At 34.9% G+C, this 20,205-nt stretch overlaps 1 protein-coding gene across 1 annotated transcript; it reads left to right on the forward strand.

The window, feature by feature from the left end:
* Positions 1–17,662: 17,662 nt before the first annotated feature.
* LOC100366475 (uncharacterized) lies at positions 17,663–20,134 on the forward strand. The gene is made up of 4 exons (XM_002738980.3): positions 17,663–17,751; positions 18,121–18,371; positions 18,856–18,955; positions 19,328–20,134. The coding sequence occupies exons 1-4, from the start codon at positions 17,697–17,699 to the stop codon at positions 19,453–19,455; spliced, it is 534 nt and encodes a 177-aa protein (XP_002739026.1). The 5' UTR covers positions 17,663–17,696; the 3' UTR covers positions 19,456–20,134.
* The last annotated feature ends 71 nt before the right edge of the window (positions 20,135–20,205 follow it).

The following is a 20,205-nucleotide window of genomic DNA, read 5'->3' on the forward strand; positions in this document are numbered from 1 at the left end:
AAAAATGAAATAAAATATTTCGTTAAGAATACTTATATACCCCGAATCATGATTTCTGATTTAGAATGAATCTGACTAGAACAATTACACATTTATCATGAATAAAACCTGGTCTATTAGTCACTATATAAATCTATATCAACAATTGTATCCCAAACATCACGATTACGTAACTCGTCGACGGGCGACACTCATTCTACCGCTATGTTCCTACCTACAATAAACTCGTCTCTGAAGCTAACTTACAATGGCAAACGTACTTACCGAATGTCAACTTAAACAGGGTTTACTATACCTGTTAGAACGGATTCAAACATACAGGCTGCCGCGAGTATGAAATCTCTGGATCTAGTTCTTTATAACGCGTCGTGTATTGTGTCTGATTGCGCGCATACAGAACAATAAGAACACAATCGTGCTACGCTGTCATAGAGGGCGCTTATTATACGTAGGTCACGTGACAAATTGTGTCCTACGATATCCCAGCAAAACTGTTATTTTAAACACAGTAGTCTGAAAAAATTTGAAATGTTCTGCCATATATAATGAAATCTAGTTCTTATGTGCTAAATAGTGACCTTTATTTGGGCAAGCAGTATTTTTAGAAACGCCACACATCACTTTTCCTCGTCGTTAACGAGGGAAAAGTGGTCATCGAAGCGAGTTTATTACCAAACGCTTCAGCGTGGTATTAAGAGTTTGTTTTCAGGGGTGGGTGATACCAAGGTGGGAAATGGATGCACATATGGGGTTAATTACTTGAATTGCAATATAGAGGGTTCAGGCTGAAATACAATATATAGTGTTTTCATGTTTCGTCTGATATTTCTGTGGTATTCTGCTGCTGTAAGTAATGCACGATTTGTTCCAAAATTCAGTATATTGTGTGTATTCCAGGTTTATTCATTTTTTGCTGAAAACACCCCTATTTTTTAGTGGCAGAGTCGAATAGTCTCACTCCCACTGGGAAATCTGCATTGTTGCTTGAATGTGAGTTAATTAAACACATTTTCCAGACCGGCAAAAGAGTATGCAACAGCCAATTTTAACAGCCTGTCACATGATTTTACTTTGAATGTCAACATGAAAAGAGGCTAGTCCATTTTACGCAGGAGTAATTGGGAGTAGATTATGTGAGGGATAGTATCAACAGAGATGTGTATAGTGAAAAGTAATATCTATCCTTCATTTGCATCTCTGAGCATTTCTGTTTAGTATATTGTTGAAAATGTTGAACTTGCATGATTTGCAATGAAGTTATAGTGTTATATTTTAGCTATTATGTTATAGTTTTATATTATAGCTGTTACGTTATAGTGTTATAATCATGGCAACGTATATTCAAAACGTCTCAAATTAATCGTTCGCTGAATATATTGCGAATACTGCAATTAGTATTGTCACTATAGTTCACCATTTCGGTAAGAAGATGTATATTTTCTAACTCGGTCAAGGTACCATATCGCGAAAATTAATACTTTACTTGAATACTCCTATCTGATCATAGTTAAAATAAGTACTCAGTGATTCATTCGCTAAGGCTCAAAAGGATCGGTCGGCCGCGCTTTCGCGGTTCGTATTCGTACTGAAAATCAAAATCAATTGGTTTACAATCGTAATGTCAGTTTTATAAAAGATTTTTACTTTATATAAAAAACAATATAGCATTTTTTTGCAACACAGAAATCGTATTGGCACGAGAGGGCGCCGTCCGATATAGATGGAACGTTTCGAAGTCGTCGTCCATAGGTCTATAGTACCTATGCCACAGCATGGAGGTAATATAAATTCTTATTACCTCCATGGCAACAGGCAGCCTTCAGTTGTGTGTTCACTACGCACGGTCATTTTTTCACCATGGTAGCTATACTCAGTAGCCTCGAATTCTATCGCAAACATAACACGTGACTGGATTTTCGCCCTCTTCATGAAAACCCTGCATGAAAAGCTCCTTTGAGTTAGTGGTGCGTGTCAGTTATACGAAGCGTGTACGCATTGCTGTATAATTTCACCAAAAGTGGTCAAAACAAAGTTTTCAGTTTGCTTTCACTAAAACCTAGTGTGTATGTGTGTGTATTAACATGCAATATCAAGCAAAATTAAAGTTATAATGCATATTGTACTTTCAAAATGAAGTGCAACAATTGTGACTGATAATATCGTGACATGGAATGCGAAACATGCAAGAACATACACAGTACTTAGTGTACGTTGCAGTTTGCTTTTTAAGTTCAAAGTTGTTTTTTTTCTATTTTGTATTGGTCAAACTCACTATGCAACTAATGAGATCCTGGTTATCATTGGTGTCGACTTTTGAAGAAACTTGTGACATTCCTCTCAACTTTACACTTATTCGGTTGACAATGTTCTGATGATAACAATATTCAGTGAATCAGTACAGTGGTAAACAGTGATACTAACAACGAACTTGGTTGGCTGAAAAGAACCCATTTGTCTCGCATATATTCTCACAGTAAGCTAGGGTCCGCCAGGTGAACTTTAAAACAAATAAAGCAAACTTGGTTTGTCAATAAATAATGGCATTCACACACCTTCCGTACGTCACAGATTACACATACGCTGTGTTCACTGCCAAGGAGAGTCATGCACGGATTGAAAACTTTGGACAAAGTAAAGAATAGTTTAGATTATGTCAATATTTGCTGTTTTTGTTTGGTGGATCAGTTTCCATGCCTACAAGGATTTAACATAAATCATTGTCAACCATTAAACGAAAGACATATACTTAGCCGACAACGAACCCCAGCTAAAATCCACTCACTGAATTGTAATGTTTCATGTCATGTTATTGTACGTTTTACAACATATTAGTTGCTTCAGTTGTTTGTATATACATTTTTCTCAGATGTCTGTGCATATCAATAATTATTGACACTTGTAACGAACTTCTGCCGTGTGACCTGTGTCACGGTACTTACGCATACTTGTTATAAAATAAAAACAATTTAAGGTAGAACGCCACACAAAAGTAAAAATATTGTCTTTATTTTTAAAAATGTGTTATATCATACTACAAGGATGAAGAAAAGGGATTAAAATTATAGGGTCGCAGTATTGTGTTCGGAGAAAATCGATGTACAAACCAGAGTGAAAATATTTAAGACATTTTTTGTTCGGTGACATTGGTGAAAACAGTAGTTACGGTAGTTTGTGTGCCTTATTAGAATATTTTATTGTGTTTTCATTATGGTCTATGGAAACTGCTGCTAAAATTACATTTATGCATATTATTTTACCGTTTTCTCAAAAACCGGGTTGACATAAACCAAAAAAATCACATGCTATTGACTAATGCTTAAATGATTAATTGTAGACAGATTTTAACATGAAATATTTTCATATGTAAAAATAAAATCACGTGTACCATACTACCTTAAAAGATACAACAACAAATATATATATATAATAGTCCTTTTTTCTACAAATCATATAAATTAGCTCTGATTCAAAATAATTGACTTAGTCTGTATCTAGATCACGGTGAAGAAAAGAATACCGTATAGTCTACATTGGTGTTGTTTTAGCGTAGTTCAGGTGATTATTTCTGTCACTTTACGATTGACGCTACCGTGACGATTGGGACTGGGGTCTTCGATGGATTTGTTGCTTGCTGTGCCAGGTTCGAACGGAAACCCACAGCAACGAATGAACGACAAGCATAGCTATCGCCTTGACATATAGGTCACCATTATGATTCATAATCGTTGGGATTTTAGTTGCTTGTACTTGTCAATCTACTCAATAAAAAGACTAACGACAATGAACTTTTTGCACGTGGTGTGTTTATCGAAGTTAATGATTCAATTCTGTTAGACTGAAAAGGGTAACGTACTCAATTGGCCTCGAAAATAGCCCACCTAATTTCGTTGCACTATGTGCCCATTGAACGCACCTATGTATGTTAATAAAGGGGTGTAGTGACTGTACAATACAGGGATGTAGCCAATTCCCAAATCGTATTGTCATGGTCACTCATTGTTGGTGAGTGGGGGTATTAGTCATCACTTTTACTGTACAGCCAACAGCCAAAATATACACAAACTATTTCAGTTGTTAACAATACCTTGTCATAACCCGCTGCGCACGTGCGCAGATCTTATATTGGCTCCATTCGAGTCCGAAGTCCGAAAACTCAGTGTGACCTATGTTTTGACCTCCATAAAAATAACATATATTTGTTCGCGTTAAATGGATTTCTTAGCGGGTAACTTTCCCGAGGAGTGGAGCTTTGTGGTAGTAAATGGTCCTTTCATCGTTGTTGAAAATTAAAGTTGTATGTGTCTTTAACAACTGGTGCTATTCTGGGAATACCATCCTTGGGAGCTGTTATTTTGCCCTTGTGATTTGTGCAGTTGCTCTGGCAGGATTTCCGAAATAAGTTTCTTAGTTCCTAGTTTCTTAGACCAAGAAACGTTTGACAATTTATAATGGGTTTTGTATCATGCATTTTTGTTATACTGCTTAGTGACATACTGCAAGTAATGATCTTATTGGTGTTGCAGAAAGGTAGTTGAATATTGTTTATTGAAATTAATAATCCCCAGAAAAATATTCCAAAATAGGTAAGAAATTATTTTACGGAACAAACGTATAACTCATTCTCAGTATTGAAACAAATAAATGTACATATATTTTAATTATTACTAATTGCAATACAACTAATTAAAATTAAAAGAAATTGCAATATAAAATATTCCATCAATGACACTTCTCAAGGGTGTATTTCGCGGTCAGTGTTATTTACAAAAATATTTTTTCATAATTTTATAAACTAGCTTGGCAATTCCCTCCACCAGTTAGATATAATGTGTACATATTTTAATACATACAGGTACACTAACAAAAATGAAATATTAATTAGAGATTTTATTATATAACCTGGACAAAAGAAATCAGTATTTTTCCTTTCCATGATAATGTGTAACTTTATGCGGAAACCTAATAAATAAGATTTAAAAGTCACAATTTGCGATTTAGCAATATTGGGAATTGTCAACTTTTGGTTGCATAATTTTGTAAAAAAAATATCGTATTCACTGAAATTTATTTTGTAGTTACGTTTTTATTTATACCATAGGGTCCATTTTTCTTACTGGTTTGACTACATTGTGTACTTGAAAGTTTCCAGTACTATGTTCTCCAGCATGAATATTGGATTATTTGACAGCATAATATTGTAATGTGAATTTCGTTCCCTAATGGGATACTGTATGATGACGCCTACTGTATGAAGATTCAGAGTCCCATAATGACTATGTCGCGGACCATTTACTAGTACTTACTTACTAGTACTTGTCAGTGTCTGACAAATATATACAACCAAGAACACCCAGAATAGTTTTAAAAAACACTAAAAGACAGTTGCCCGTGCAAGGAGAGCCGCAGAACCAGACCAATCTGTCAGCCGTCGCCGCCCACAGCTGCGATATGATTTTACATTGCATAGAAATGAACAGTAAACACAGCTATCCCGACCAGCAATCAAATCATAATTCTTCATGAGTGATGTAACTGTTGTTTCTATCTAATTTCTTAGTGGTCTTAAAATGAATGTTGTCAAGTTCGTGAGTGTTTTTTCACTTACAGTGACGTGAACATGATTGCTACAATCAAAGACGCGTTGAACTTGAAGTTCATTTGATTACAGATCGATATTCCGAGGTTCATTAGTCCGAGGGTTTATTTGTCCGATGGTTCATTTATCTGAGGTCCCAATGTTTATCTTAATGGCAAGCCAATAAAATTTGTCAGTATTGTTATTTAGGATATCATTTTACCCAGAACGGAAAAGACAGTATTTGTATGAGAAAACAAATACGTGAGTTGTTTGCTCGAGACAACTTTTTAGCTCCGCTGTCGATTTTGTCGAGCGGAGCTTATCATATGAGTGATTGTCCGTCGTCGTCCGTCGTCCGTCTTCGTCGTCCGTGTCAATGTTTTACTTTTTCGACTTCTTCTTGAAAACTACAAGCCTGAATGCTTTTTTTTTTTTTTTGATAAATATTTGTTATTACCCATAAACAAAAAATTACACGACTTTAATAAATACAGTAAATACAGTAATAAACAAAACAAAAAAGAAACAAAACAAAACAAAACAAAACAAAAACAACAAATAATGAAGACAGATTACCAAGTAACTCCAATTGTATTAAAACATTGTGGATTGTAAATTGTAAGATGAACAAACCAACATTAGGTAAAGTTTCCCCACTTCACCTGAAACAATTCGACAGTGCTATTTTTACTACATATACAATATTCCATTTCTTTTGTTTCCAGAACTTTTTTTCTACCAGACGAAATGAAGGTGAAGTGCCATTTAATTTACAGGAATAAATAATTTGTTTAGTTATAATAATGATATGGTTCAATAAACTTGAGAACTGATCATCGCCCAGCAAAATTTGAATATCTGTGAAAGTATCTGGGGTATTTAAAAATTCACCCCATCTATTACATATTGATGTCCAAAGGACAGTAACATAGTTGCATGTAACGAATAAATGTGTTACAGTTTCATCGCTATTATGACAAAAAGAACAAAGGTGACGAGAGGAGGTCTCATACGGTGAAGCATAGTATTCGTAAATAAAACATTATGATTTAGTTTCCACTGGAATTCTTGGAGTTTTGTTTCATTGGTAACTCTAAATGGTAACTTGAAAATAATTTCCCACTTAATTTCATTTAATTGAAACAACTGCCGAAAATAAGTTTTACATTTTGGTGGAATAAAATAAAGAGATGAAAGAGCATTCCGTATTACTTTACATATTACCATATTCAATGGACAAAATATGTTGTTAATGTACAAACCAATGGGCAATTATGGTCTAACAAAAAAGGGAGTACAGCCTCTCCATTCTGGTGGTATAGCGGAAATTATGCCGTGCCAAAGGAGATATTGTCTAGGAGTAAACCCAATTTCTTGTAGTTGTGTCAATTTTTTTTATTTTTCCATTTGAAATATAAAGGTCCGAGATATAGACAATGCCCTTTAAAATGAAATCTAGATAACACATACTCTTGTTATCAATGAGAAAGTTGGCGTTATTCCAAATTATATTGTTAGCAACTGTTTGAACTGGTTTCTGGGATTGTAATTTCCACCAACTGCACAATAGACTGTGGTAGAAAGGGGGTAGAGTAATAGGTAATAGCTCAATTTTATAATTACATCTAAAAATTAAGGAACCACCAAGGGGAAGCAGATAGTGTGATAAAAAAGCTTCCAGGGATGATTAATTTTTGGACTAAGAAAGCACTGGACCCATTTAACTCTGAAAGCGTGATAAAGAGCAAAAATGTCCAGCATATTTAGACCTCCCTGGCCAACATCCCCAATCAAAGTGTTACGTGCAATTCTGTCTGGGCCTTTCCAAATTAATTTATGAAGTTTATTATTTATTTTTTTAATATCCGCCATTTTGACAATTATAAGATTAAATATATAGAGAGATTTTGGAATAACCAGTGATTTAATAATTTGAGTTTTGCCAATAAGACTACGTGAGGACCAAAGATACAAACATTTATTAAGAGAGTCAATTGGAGCTTCCATATTTAGTAGATAGGCACTCTCGTACCTGTAAGAAAAATATATACCAACAATTTTGATTGGAGTTGATGGCCAGAAAACCCCAAATGGTTTATCCGTACGAGACCTCCAGCACCCAAGCCACATTGCCTCTGAAAGGTAGTTGAATATTGTTTATTGAAATTAATAATCCCCAGAAAAATATTCCAAAATAGGTAAGAAATTATTTTACGGAACAAACGTATAACTCATTCTCAGTATTGAAACAAATAAATGTACATATATTTTAATTATTACTAATTGCAATACAACTAATTAAAATTAAAAGAAATTGCAATATAAAATATTCCATCAATGACACTTCTCAAGGGTGTATTTCGCGGTCAGTGTTATTTACAAAAATATTTTTTCATAATTTTATAAACTAGCTTGGCAATTCCCTCCACCAGTTAGATATAATGTGTACATATTTTAATACATACAGGTACACTAACAAAAATGAAATATTAATTAGAGATTTTATTATATAACCTGGACAAAAGAAATCAGTATTTTTCCTTTCCATGATAATGTGTAACTTTATGCGGAAACCTAATAAATAAGATTTAAAAGTCACAATTTGCGATTTAGCAATATTGGGAATTGTCAACTTTTGGTTGCATAATTTTGTAAAAAAAATATCGTATTCACTGAAATTTATTTTGTAGTTACGTTTTTATTTATACCATAGGGTCCATTTTTCTTACTGGTTTGACTACATTGTGTACTTGAAAGTTTCCAGTACTATGTTCTCCAGCATGAATATTGGATTATTTGACAGCATAATATTGTAATGTGAATTTCGTTCCCTAATGGGATACTGTATGATGACGCCTACTGTATGAAGATTCAGAGTCCCATAATGACTATGTCGCGGACCATTTACTAGTACTTACTTACTAGTACTTGTCAGTGTCTGACAAATATATACAACCAAGAACACCCAGAATAGTTTTAAAAAACACTAAAAGACAGTTGCCCGTGCAAGGAGAGCCGCAGAACCAGACCAATCTGTCAGCCGTCGCCGCCCACAGCTGCGATATGATTTTACATTGCATAGAAATGAACAGTAAACACAGCTATCCCGACCAGCAATCAAATCATAATTCTTCATGAGTGATGTAACTGTTGTTTCTATCTAATTTCTTAGTGGTCTTAAAATGAATGTTGTCAAGTTCGTGAGTGTTTTTTCACTTACAGTGACGTGAACATGATTGCTACAATCAAAGACGCGTTGAACTTGAAGTTCATTTGATTACAGATCGATATTCCGAGGTTCATTAGTCCGAGGGTTTATTTGTCCGATGGTTCATTTATCTGAGGTCCCAATGTTTATCTTAATGGCAAGCCAATAAAATTTGTCAGTATTGTTATTTAGGATATCATTTTACCCAGAACGGAAAAGACAGTATTTGTATGAGAAAACAAATACGTGGGTTGTTTGCTCGAGACAACTTTTTAGCTCCGCTGTCGATTTTGTCGAGCGGAGCTTATCATATGAGTGATTGTCCGTCGTCGTCCGTCGTCCGTCTTCGTCGTCCGTGTCAATGTTTTACTTTTTCGACTTCTTCTTGAAAACTACAAGCCTGAATGCTTTTTTTTTTTTTTTGATAAATATTTTTTAGTACCCATAAACAAAAAATTACACGACTTTAATAAATACAGTAAATACAGTAATAAACAAAACAAAAAAGAAACAAAATAAAACAAAACAAAACAAAAACAACAAATAATGAAGACAGATTACCAAGTAACTCCAATTGTATTAAAACATTGTGGATTGTAAATTGTAAGATGAACAAACCAACATTAGGTAAAGTTTCCCCACTTCACCTGAAACAATTCGACAGTGCTATTTTTACTACATATACAATATTCCATTTCTTTTGTTTCCAGAACTTTTTTTCTACCAGACGAAATGAAGGTGAAGTGCCATTTAATTTACAGGAATAAATAATTTGTTTAGTTATAATAATGATATGGTTCAATAAACTTGAGAACTGATCATCGCCCAGCAAAATTTGAATATCTGTGAAAGTATCTGGGGTATTTAAAAATTCACCCCATCTATTACATATTGATGTCCAAAGGACAGTAACATAGTTGCATGTAACGAATAAATGTGTTACAGTTTCATCGCTATTATGACAAAAAGAACAAAGGTGACGAGAGGAGGTCTCATACGGTGAAGCATAGTATTCGTAAATAAAACATTATGATTTAGTTTCCACTGGAATTCTTGGAGTTTTGTTTCATTGGTAACTCTAAATGGTAACTTGAAAATAATTTCCCACTTAATTTCATTTAATTGAAACAACTGCCGAAAATAAGTTTTACATTTTGGTGGAATAAAATAAAGAGATGAAAGAGCATTCCGTATTACTTTACATATTACCATATTCAATGGACAAAATATGTTGTTAATGTACAAACCAATGGGCAATTATGGTCTAACAAAAAAGGGAGTACAGCCTCTCCATTCTGGTGGTATAGCGGAAATTATGCCGTGCCAAAGGAGATATTGTCTAGGAGTAAACCCAATTTCTTGTAGTTGTGTCAATTTTTTTTATTTTTCCATTTGAAATATAAAGGTCCGAGATATAGACAATGCCCTTTAAAATGAAATCTAGATAACACATACTCTTGTTATCAATGAGAAAGTTGGCGTTATTCCAAATTATATTGTTAGCAACTGTTTGAACTGGTTTCTGGGATTGTAATTTCCACCAACTGCACAATAGACTGTGGTAGAAAGGGGGTAGAGTAATAGGTAATAGCTCAATTTTATAATTACATCTAAAAATTAAGGAACCACCAAGGGGAAGCAGATAGTGTGATAAAAAAGCTTCCAGGGATGATTAATTTTTGGACTAAGAAAGCACTGGACCCATTTAACTCTGAAAGCGTGATAAAGAGCAAAAATGTCCAGCATATTTAGACCTCCCTGGCCAACATCCCCAATCAAAGTGTTACGTGCAATTCTGTCTGGGCCTTTCCAAATTAATTTATGAAGTTTATTATTTATTTTTTTAATATCCGCCATTTTGACAATTATAAGATTAAATATATAGAGAGATTTTGGAATAACCAGTGATTTAATAATTTGAGTTTTGCCAATAAGACTACGTGAGGACCAAAGATACAAACATTTATTAAGAGAGTCAATTGGAGCTTCCATATTTAGTAGATAGGCACTCTCGTACCTGTAAGAAAAATATATACCAACAATTTTGATTGGAGTTGATGGCCAGAAAACCCCAAATGGTTTATCCGTACGAGACCTCCAGCACCCAAGCCACATTGCCTCTGTTTTGCCATAATTTACGTGTAACCCTGAATATGTCTGAAACTTGTTAAGGGGGAGAACAAATTAATGCAGGAAAGTTTGTCCGAAAGAAAGCGGGTTAGATCGTCAGCAAATGCAGAATACTTAACCCCCTTGCCCTGGATATGAATTTCATGAATAGAGTCATCACATTGCAGTGAATTCAAAACTAATTCAAGTGACAAAATAAAGAGGGCGGGCGAAACCGGATCACCCTGTCTAACTCTCCTTCTTATACCAAAATAGCCAGTGCTTAGACCTCGGTTCATCACACAGCTGGAGGGGTTATTGTAAAATAATTTGATCCAGTTAATAAGGGTAGGGTCAAAATTAAAACTGTTAAGGGGGTGGAAAATAAAATCCCATTCCAAGCTATCAAAAGCCTTTTGAAAATCAGTGGCTATAAGTATTCCTGGTTGATTAGTATCTTTGGTGTAATTCATAATTGATTCAATAAGGCGTACACAGTCCCCAATTGATCTACCCTTAATAAAGGCTGACTGCGTTTCATTAACAATTTTAGGAAGAATTTTATCAAGTCTTCGTGCAATGCAATTTTGTAATCAGTATTAAGTAAGGTTATTGGTCTCCAGTTTTTGATAAATCTTTTATCTTTTCCCTTTTTTTCGATGAGTGTGATAACCCCCTGTTGTTGACTGTTGCTAAGTTTACCGTGCATATATGCAGTATTTAGGGAATTTACGACAATTTCTCCAATTAGAGGCTAAAATGTGCGTTAAAAATCATTACCTGGGGCTTTATTGCTTGGTAAACACTTTAGCGCTTCAAACGCCTCGTTCATTGTGATAGGGCCTTCACACGAATCTCTTTCCATGGAATTTAATTTGGAGTGGGTTGTAAATATATTGTCCATATTTAATTGATTTATCCGCCTACTGCGGTATAAATTAAAAGAAAAATGTTTAATTTGTGATTATTTTTGCATTATGGCGCTCAAGACCCAGGAAAAATTTTGTATTCTTTTTCACCCTGTTCGTACCAGCTTGTACGGGGACGGATTATTGCTCCGTTTGTAATGTACGCATAGTCTCCCTGTAATTGTTTTTGTGCGGTTTCGAGCTCATTTTGAATATTAATAGTTGGACGGGTTGACATCAATTTATCTAATTCCGATAGTTTATTTTCCAAATCACGTATTTTATCTTTCCTGGCAACTGCTTTTGATTTGCTATACTTCATTGTACAGTTTTTGATTTTGTATTTAAGAAATTCCCACAAGAGTATACTGTTATTTTGTCCAAACTCGTCAACCCACGTTAAAAATTTATTCTGAATTAGAATAATAAAACTTGTATCTTCTAAAAAGCTATTATTGAATTTCCAATATGATGTTCCGAGTCTACAACGATCATCACCAATGGTTAAAGTTATAGCAGAATGTTCTGAAAGCACACAGGGGACAATGTCTGCGGCACTCACTGCTAATTGAATCGAGCTACTAACTAACAAATAATCTAAACGGCTCTGTATAAGCCTAGGTCTTAGGCGCCGCCAAGTAAAACGCTTAGTGCTGGGATTACGCAGCCGCCAGATGTAGATCAAATCAAGTTCGGAGCATATATCCTCAAATTTTGAAAGTGAGTTACGCCAAAGTGTCGGGTTACCGCCCATTCTATCTTGAAGAATATCTGGTGTAAAATTATGGTCCCCTCCCCAAACAAATTCACTGTCTGGTTGAATAGTAATAGAATTAAGTAACGAAATAATGGATTCCAAAAAGAGAACATGATCGGTTTCATTGTTAGGTGCATATGAATTATTAAGAGTGTAGGGCTTACCCATAATATCCACTGCGATAATAATGACTCTTCCCATGGAATCTGTTGTGACTAAATGTATTGTATAATCCTGTAGATTACGAAAGATGATGGCCGTGCCTCTACTCAATGAATTTCCGTGAGAAAATATGCAATGACCAGATAATTGATCTGTCCAAACCAAACCTCGTCTTTCTTGACTGTGTGCGTTTCCTGAAGAAAAATGATCTGAAATTTGTTATTTTTTAGCCAGTCAAAGACAGACTTTCTTTTCTTTTGGTTCCCTAAACCCCTTAATTTTAAGGAAATTATATTAAATTGACTCAACATTACAGGAATTATAGTTAATTGTGTCTACATAAATGCATATAGTATCAATCGGGTGAGTTACAGGTAATGGTTTTAGTCTCCAAATAACAAGAAAAACAACGACAAAAAAACAGCAGCCATCTACAACGATGTCCACAAAAAACACACAAGTGCCCAAAAACACACAAGGGCAAAAAAACAAAGAGGCAAAAAGCCATGACATTGTATACCAAAAAAGGGCAAAATGCCAGGAGAAAATAAAAAACTCGAGAGATGCTCGGCATGGCAAGCTCTCTGTTCTAAATTGATTGTTATATATAGCTATTTAGAGGTAGGTATAGGCCTTATAGTAGAAACAAAAAATAGTTTGGTATTCAAGAGTATAAAAGTGACAAATCTAATAGATACAATCATTTTTTGGAATTATACGCTCTGATACAGTGTTGACCAAATTTGATTTCTAGAATGTGTATTTTTTAAATGCATTATACTAGTATTAACAATAAAAAAAATGAATTCGACTAGCGTTATCATCCACCGACTCAAGAAAAAAAAAGCAAAAGTGATAACAACTATTTTATATAATTTGAGCCACATGTAGATGACCATGAAGACAAAGCTTGGTAGACATGTATCACATTATTTGAAAACAGTGCAGGAGGTCAAACATATACAATTGACTCACTTTGGTTATTTTAATTATTTCCACTTAAAATGGAGGTTGAAACTGTTGGCAGTATAGTATATTCATTTTAAATACCAAAACAAATAAGTTTGAACTTATATAAGGACTCCCTTGTAGCACGACGACATAAAATGCAGTAATGGGTCTGATAAATGTTATATTGTTACATTACACAATAATCTACATTACTATATATTACTAAGACTATTATGTAACTGACCATCGATAAATAGTTTACCATTTGTGAAACGTACATTTTTACCATTCTTATAAGCAGAGTTCATAACATCCTTCAAAGCACGTTTGGCATCCAAGTCTGATTTACAGAGATCTACAGTTACAAATATTCCCGTATCACCTAAGCAGGAACGTTTCTTAGCAAGGATATCGCTACGCTGAAGCCGTACGGGAAATGTAACCAATATATGTCGTGGTACACTTTTTTCCTTCCTATTGTCACGTATTGGAACGCGATGGGCGTTGTCAATTAATACATTAGACATTCCAAATTTCTCTGTTAAAATGTTAGTTATAATAGTTGCACAGTCTTCTTTTTCGTTTTCTGCGATTCCACCAAATCTAAGATTATATCCCCGTGTATACCGCTCCAAATTGATAGATGCCGTCTCCGTAATTACTAATCGCTCAGTGGTTGACGCCAAAGCTGACTGTAAACTAGATACCTGTGACTGAAGACTTTGGACAGCACTTTTTACGTTGTCCACGTCCTGGCATGTGAACTGTAATGAATTCTCAAAATCTGTACACCTGTTTTCAACAACGGCCACTCGTTCTGAAATTTTCTTTTGTTCCTTTAAAATGAATGACGTGGTGGCAGTAATACCAGAAACTTCTTTCTTCAATTCACATAGACATGACTTCATTAGGGACTTCATATTGGCAAGAGAAAGATTACTCAGTTTGATGTTCATCCCCTGTTACAGGTGTATCAGGCAGAATGTCATTGTCGCCATGAACATCTTGAATATAGCATGACGTTGTTTCGTTGTTTGTAGCAGATTTGCCCTTCTTTTTATCACGACGCGGACGATCCTCCATTTCTGCGTACTGTTAGGTAAAGCACTAAGTTACAAGCTATAAAGTTAGTTCATTGAAAATATTGTAGAACAGATAGTTCGCAGCGACGAGCTAACGTGGCACACCTGTTGCGAGCATGCGTTATTTTTGTTGCTTTGATACTTGGTGCGTATGTACCTTGGGTAGACCTCTCTCAGATTTGTTCATTTCATGATGATATCTTCAATTCTCTAATTTTGGTGAATATTTTTGTCATTTTTGGTAAAAAGTGATGTTTTCGACTTCTTGTTAAAAACCACAAGTCCAATTGTTTTGATATTACACATATAGGTACTACATGTAGACCTCTCTCAGATTTGTTCATTTTGTAATGATATCTTCAATTCTCAAATTTTGGTGATTATTTTTGTCATTTTTGGTAAAAAGTGATATTTTCGACTTCTTGTTAAAAACCGCAAGTCCAATTGCTTTGATATTGCATATATAGGTACTACATGTGGACCTCTCTCAGATTTGTTCATTTTGTATTGATATCTGTAATTCTCTAATATTGGTGAATATTTTTGGTAAAAAGTGATATTTTCGACTTCCAGTTGAAAACCGCAAGTCCAATTGCTTTGATATTACTTATATAGGTACTACATGTGAACCTCTCTCAGATTTGTTCTTTTTGTAACGATATCTTCAATTCTCTAATTTTGGTGAATATTTTTGTCATTTTTGGTAAAAAGTGATATTTTCGACTTCTTGTTAAAAACCGCAAGTCCAATTGCTTTGATATTACATATATAGGTACTACATGTGGTCCTCTCTCAGATTTGTTCATTTCATGATGATATCTTTAATTCTATAATTTTAGTGAATATTTTTTTAATTTTTGGTAAAAAGTTATATTCTTGACTTCTTGATGAAAACCGCAAGTCTGATTGCTTTTATATTACATATATAGGTACTACATGTGGACCTCTTTAAGATTTGTTAATTTCGTGGTGATATCTTCAATTACTTAATTTGGGGGATTATTTTTGTCATTTTTGGTGAAAAGTGATATTTTTGAATTCTTGTTGAAAACAGCAAGTCCCATTGCATTGATACTATACATATTGTTCACTTTCTAATGATATCTTCTGTTCTTTAATTGAAATGTGCATTGCTAACAGCGGAGCTATCTCAGCCGACAGCCTGCTTGTTATTACGTAGTTTTAGTAAATGTTCTCTTCCTGTTAAGTGTACGCTATTTCGTAGTTATTGTTCAAATTGTTATTGTAGTTACCTATGGTCAGATTTTATTCGTATAACAACGCTCTTAGAATTATATGTAATGTTTCTCGTTCTTTTAATAGTGGTAAAACAGAGACTACATGTTGATGATTTTCAGGTTAATCTTATAAAAATGTGCTACTTTTTTCGCAACGTATTTTGTTGAGTAAGAACTCTGTTTTAATCAATCTATTATCTAGTGATATTTTTTTTAAATCACGTATATGGCAAATGTGGCGTGGTCGATTTTATTTAAGGCATACTGTGTAATTTGTTAATATTTTTTTCTTACTTTTTATATGGGCTTGTCCTGAAATAAAAGATAATATAATAATATATAGCGTGTCATTGTTTACAAACAAGCGTCTACCCATGAGCCTTTGCGTTCTTAGCGAGTGCTGTTTTCGTCGCTTGGGACTCAATTCCCGCGCGTGCGCAAGTGACGACCCTCCCGCTTTAACTTTCTCCGATGTTGACATTGTATGTAAACAGCAACAACAAAAATAGAAAGAATAACAGCAACTATATATTTTTCATTTACAGATGTGCTTAACGTGTGCTACTTCGAATAGCGTTGTTTGCTAGCGGGTCGAATTGAGCTAAATCAAAACAAATGTATCGTGGCGTAACTATGTATAAAATGATGACGTAAGTTACAGTGGCAACGTAAAACATTAGTTATATATTAGAATCTGAATTGACTTGATTTCAAGCTGCCATTTCAATCACCCCTCCCCATCCTTCAAGTTCGGCGTTCATGCTCGAAACAATGGAAATTATTACACTCGTATAATATATCTGATAGTGTAGGATCACTCAATGAGATATCCTCTGTTTATACAATTGTAAAACATGTGTTATACCAGTTCCAACTTGAATCCAGTCATTCTTAGTACACTCGCAATAATAAACGGCATCTATTTTATATCCTTCCAATAACTCAACTAGACACGATTCTCACGCGCACACATCTAACAAAGTACACAAACAAGAACATATAAAACGTCCACGCCACAGAACACAAACAATTCAAGTTCACGAGGAAAGTAGGCATGCATCAGTAACACAAAAGACTCACGGGCAATTGTCTTGAATCAATGCCATTGACGTACAATTTAAATGCAGCAAATCTCCTGTGCCGGTGTAATTATGACATTTCGGTCACACATTCCTAATGTCATGGCGCCTGAAAGAATGTGACCAATCTATACAAATTCAGCAGATAATGGACCTAGTTATTTGACATGGTAAAAAATACTAAATTTATATATGAACTAAATTATTTTTAAACATTCCCACGACTTTGACGTTCGAGAGTTAATTCGAGTCAACATCACTCTAGACATAAAAAAAATGCTAATTCTTAATCACAGTTATAGCAGGTGTAATACGATGAACTATTGTAACCAAGATTATTGTTACGTCATCGTCTTTCCAGTAACAGGAATAATATAATATTATTATTATTTTATTATTATTATTATTATTATTTTTATTTTTATTAGGCACATGGTATGGTGTTGATACACATGTTGTTAGCAACACGTCGTAACTATGGCGTATCAACAAATGGATGTTTGTAGTAAGTACAGGTCCATAGAATCAAACCGTGAAGGAAGAACAAAAGAGTATGTATTGTATATCTACAAGTGAACCTTTGTGGTATTCAGTATTAGGCCTTGATATAGTCGACGTGGTTGTATGTGTAGCCAGTCAAGTCGAATCATGGATCGTAAAATTGTACTCTTTTTCGTTGGTAAGTTCGAAGCTGGTCGTGACGTGCCTGAGTTGGCGATGGTTGACTTGTTACACCGCGTAGCGCAGTATGTTAAATTGGACATGCACAAACAGTAGCAGTACTAAGTCATGTTAGGTAGTATGATGTGGTATTTTAGGGCTTGTTAAAACTATTGGCCTACTAGAGTCGGCCGACTACAGTCGGTCGTGTAATTTCACCAATCCTTTCTATCACCAGCGTAAGTTCAGTCGATTCCTGGCGAAACACGCATGGGAAGACTTGTTGCTGTGCCTAACTTTCAATCCGGGTTTGTGAATTTCAAAAATCAAATCGTGATTTATATGCAATAGAAAATAAATTATTTTATTCGAATCATTTTTCTTCTAGTGTTGGCGAGTCTACAAAGTTTTGGAACAGCGTTGAATTGTTACAGCTGCTGGAGTGGAGAAGAATTTGAATACAGTAGTAGCGATAGCAGCGATGACAATCCAACTGATGGTCTCGGTCTCATACTTAGCGACGCCTCTTCCTCGGCATCTAGCGTTGCTTTGACTGATGTGTGCCTGCCACATAATTTCGACCCAGCTCTTGCGACTGAGTACGAAGCAACCTGCTTATATGACAACCCTATTTGTATGGTAAGTATATTTTGCGTAGCAAATTCATTTGCCTGTCAAGCCCACAAATGCCGACTCTAGTGTGCTAAGTAGCATGGTAAGCATGCCGGTCTTTTCTACGTCTAATACTGAGAACACCGGATATTAAAACGCCCGAGTCGACTCGGACCTTTAATATTGTCATGTGCTACTAGGGTAACTTTTTTTGTTGGCAGATGGGTCAATATAGAGTTGTGTTGCAATTAACAGTGACACCATGGTGCATAATTACGTATTTTTTAACAATATTGGTTTCTAAAATATTGAGAGGGTCAGAAACGATTATTCAAACTACCGTTTGTCTAAATTCTAAACCAAATTTTTACTGAAATGTATATCAAGCATATTGGGTAAACAATTCTTCATAATCCAATATAACATATCCGTATACTGCCACAACAATTACACAGTTGGTATAAAGATGTGTTTTTTTTTTTAGAAAAAGATGTGTATATTTTATCTGTAGACTGTTTCTGTGAGCACGGGTGGAATGGTTACCGACATTTGGCGAACCTGCTATAAAAAAAATATTTGTGAATACGGGTGTCTCCGTGACCACGTTACTGGTACGTATTTAAATATGTTGAGTTTACGTGACATAGATGATAAAATAAAAGTAGAAGGACAATCTCCCCTTCCTGTCCGTTTTTGTTTTGATAACATGAATGAAAATAAAAAATAACCTTGTAGATTTGTTTAAAAAAACTTTTTGAATGAGCATATGTTGTACAATCAATAGCATCGCAAGTAGTGCATATGTTGTACAATCAATAGCATCGCAAGTAGTTCGTTATTTGGGCTTGATCAGTTAATGTATTTAGTCTGCATTGCTCGATTTCGAGTTTATCTAAGTTCACTATCTTCGTTGCTGTCAGGATCAACACAATAAACTCACACCTCGTATAATACTTACATTTAACTGTGTTTTTTTTTATCAGGTGCTGAAGTTTGTTATTCGTGCTGCGAGGGTGATTTATGTAACACTGACAGTGGGTCGAATGCAGTCGTCACCAGTTTCTCGTTGATTTTGGCCGCTTCATTTCTTGGAATATACAATATTCACTAATTAGTACTAACTACTAGTATTCTCTACACATATATCCATCACATTAAATACGTACTCAATCTCATTAATCCTGTCTTTCTCTCTCAAAATAAAATACAATACACTTTATAACACTATACTCAGTGTTGAAACTCCACCACGAAACAGTCGAATTCATGACCCCCGCAAATGACCGGCAAAAAGATTTTTTCTGCAACCACGAAATTCTACAGATGTTTTTTTTCGAGCACTGGTCGTAGTGGGCGTCGTTCAATTCAGGTTTGCCAAAAATCAATAGTATGTTTTGCCATTCTTTTAACGGATGGGGAGATAGTTGAGCTGTTGTATTTTTCTGTTGCGAAATATTGCATTCCATTTTTCATTTCCAAGACGAAATCGCATGTACAAGTTATTTCGGGGCATATAGCTGATTTAGTTTTGCTCTTGTAGATTAGTTTTCACCTATCGTTTATGATTCTGACCTCTCCCGAGAGAAAATACTGGACGCACGTGAAAATATGAGAGAACATCAAGATATACCACATAGCGAGCACCAATTATTGTGTAACGAACACGTGGCCAGAGAAGCAATATATCTGGCAGAGTGGGGTGAGCTGAGCTGTCAACATTGTGCATTGCACTTATATCCGAGCTATTTTAACGAGTTTTGTTATGAATATATAATGTTATGTCTGTTTCATGTCTGTATTTCTGTCAGTCGGCATGACATCATCAACTGTCCTTACAATGTTAGACGATGTATCATTCTCA

Source organism: Saccoglossus kowalevskii, chromosome 2 (assembly GCF_978046115.1).
Source record: "Saccoglossus kowalevskii chromosome 2, keSacKowa6.1, whole genome shotgun sequence".
Classification (NCBI taxonomy): domain Eukaryota; kingdom Metazoa; phylum Hemichordata; class Enteropneusta; family Harrimaniidae; genus Saccoglossus; species Saccoglossus kowalevskii.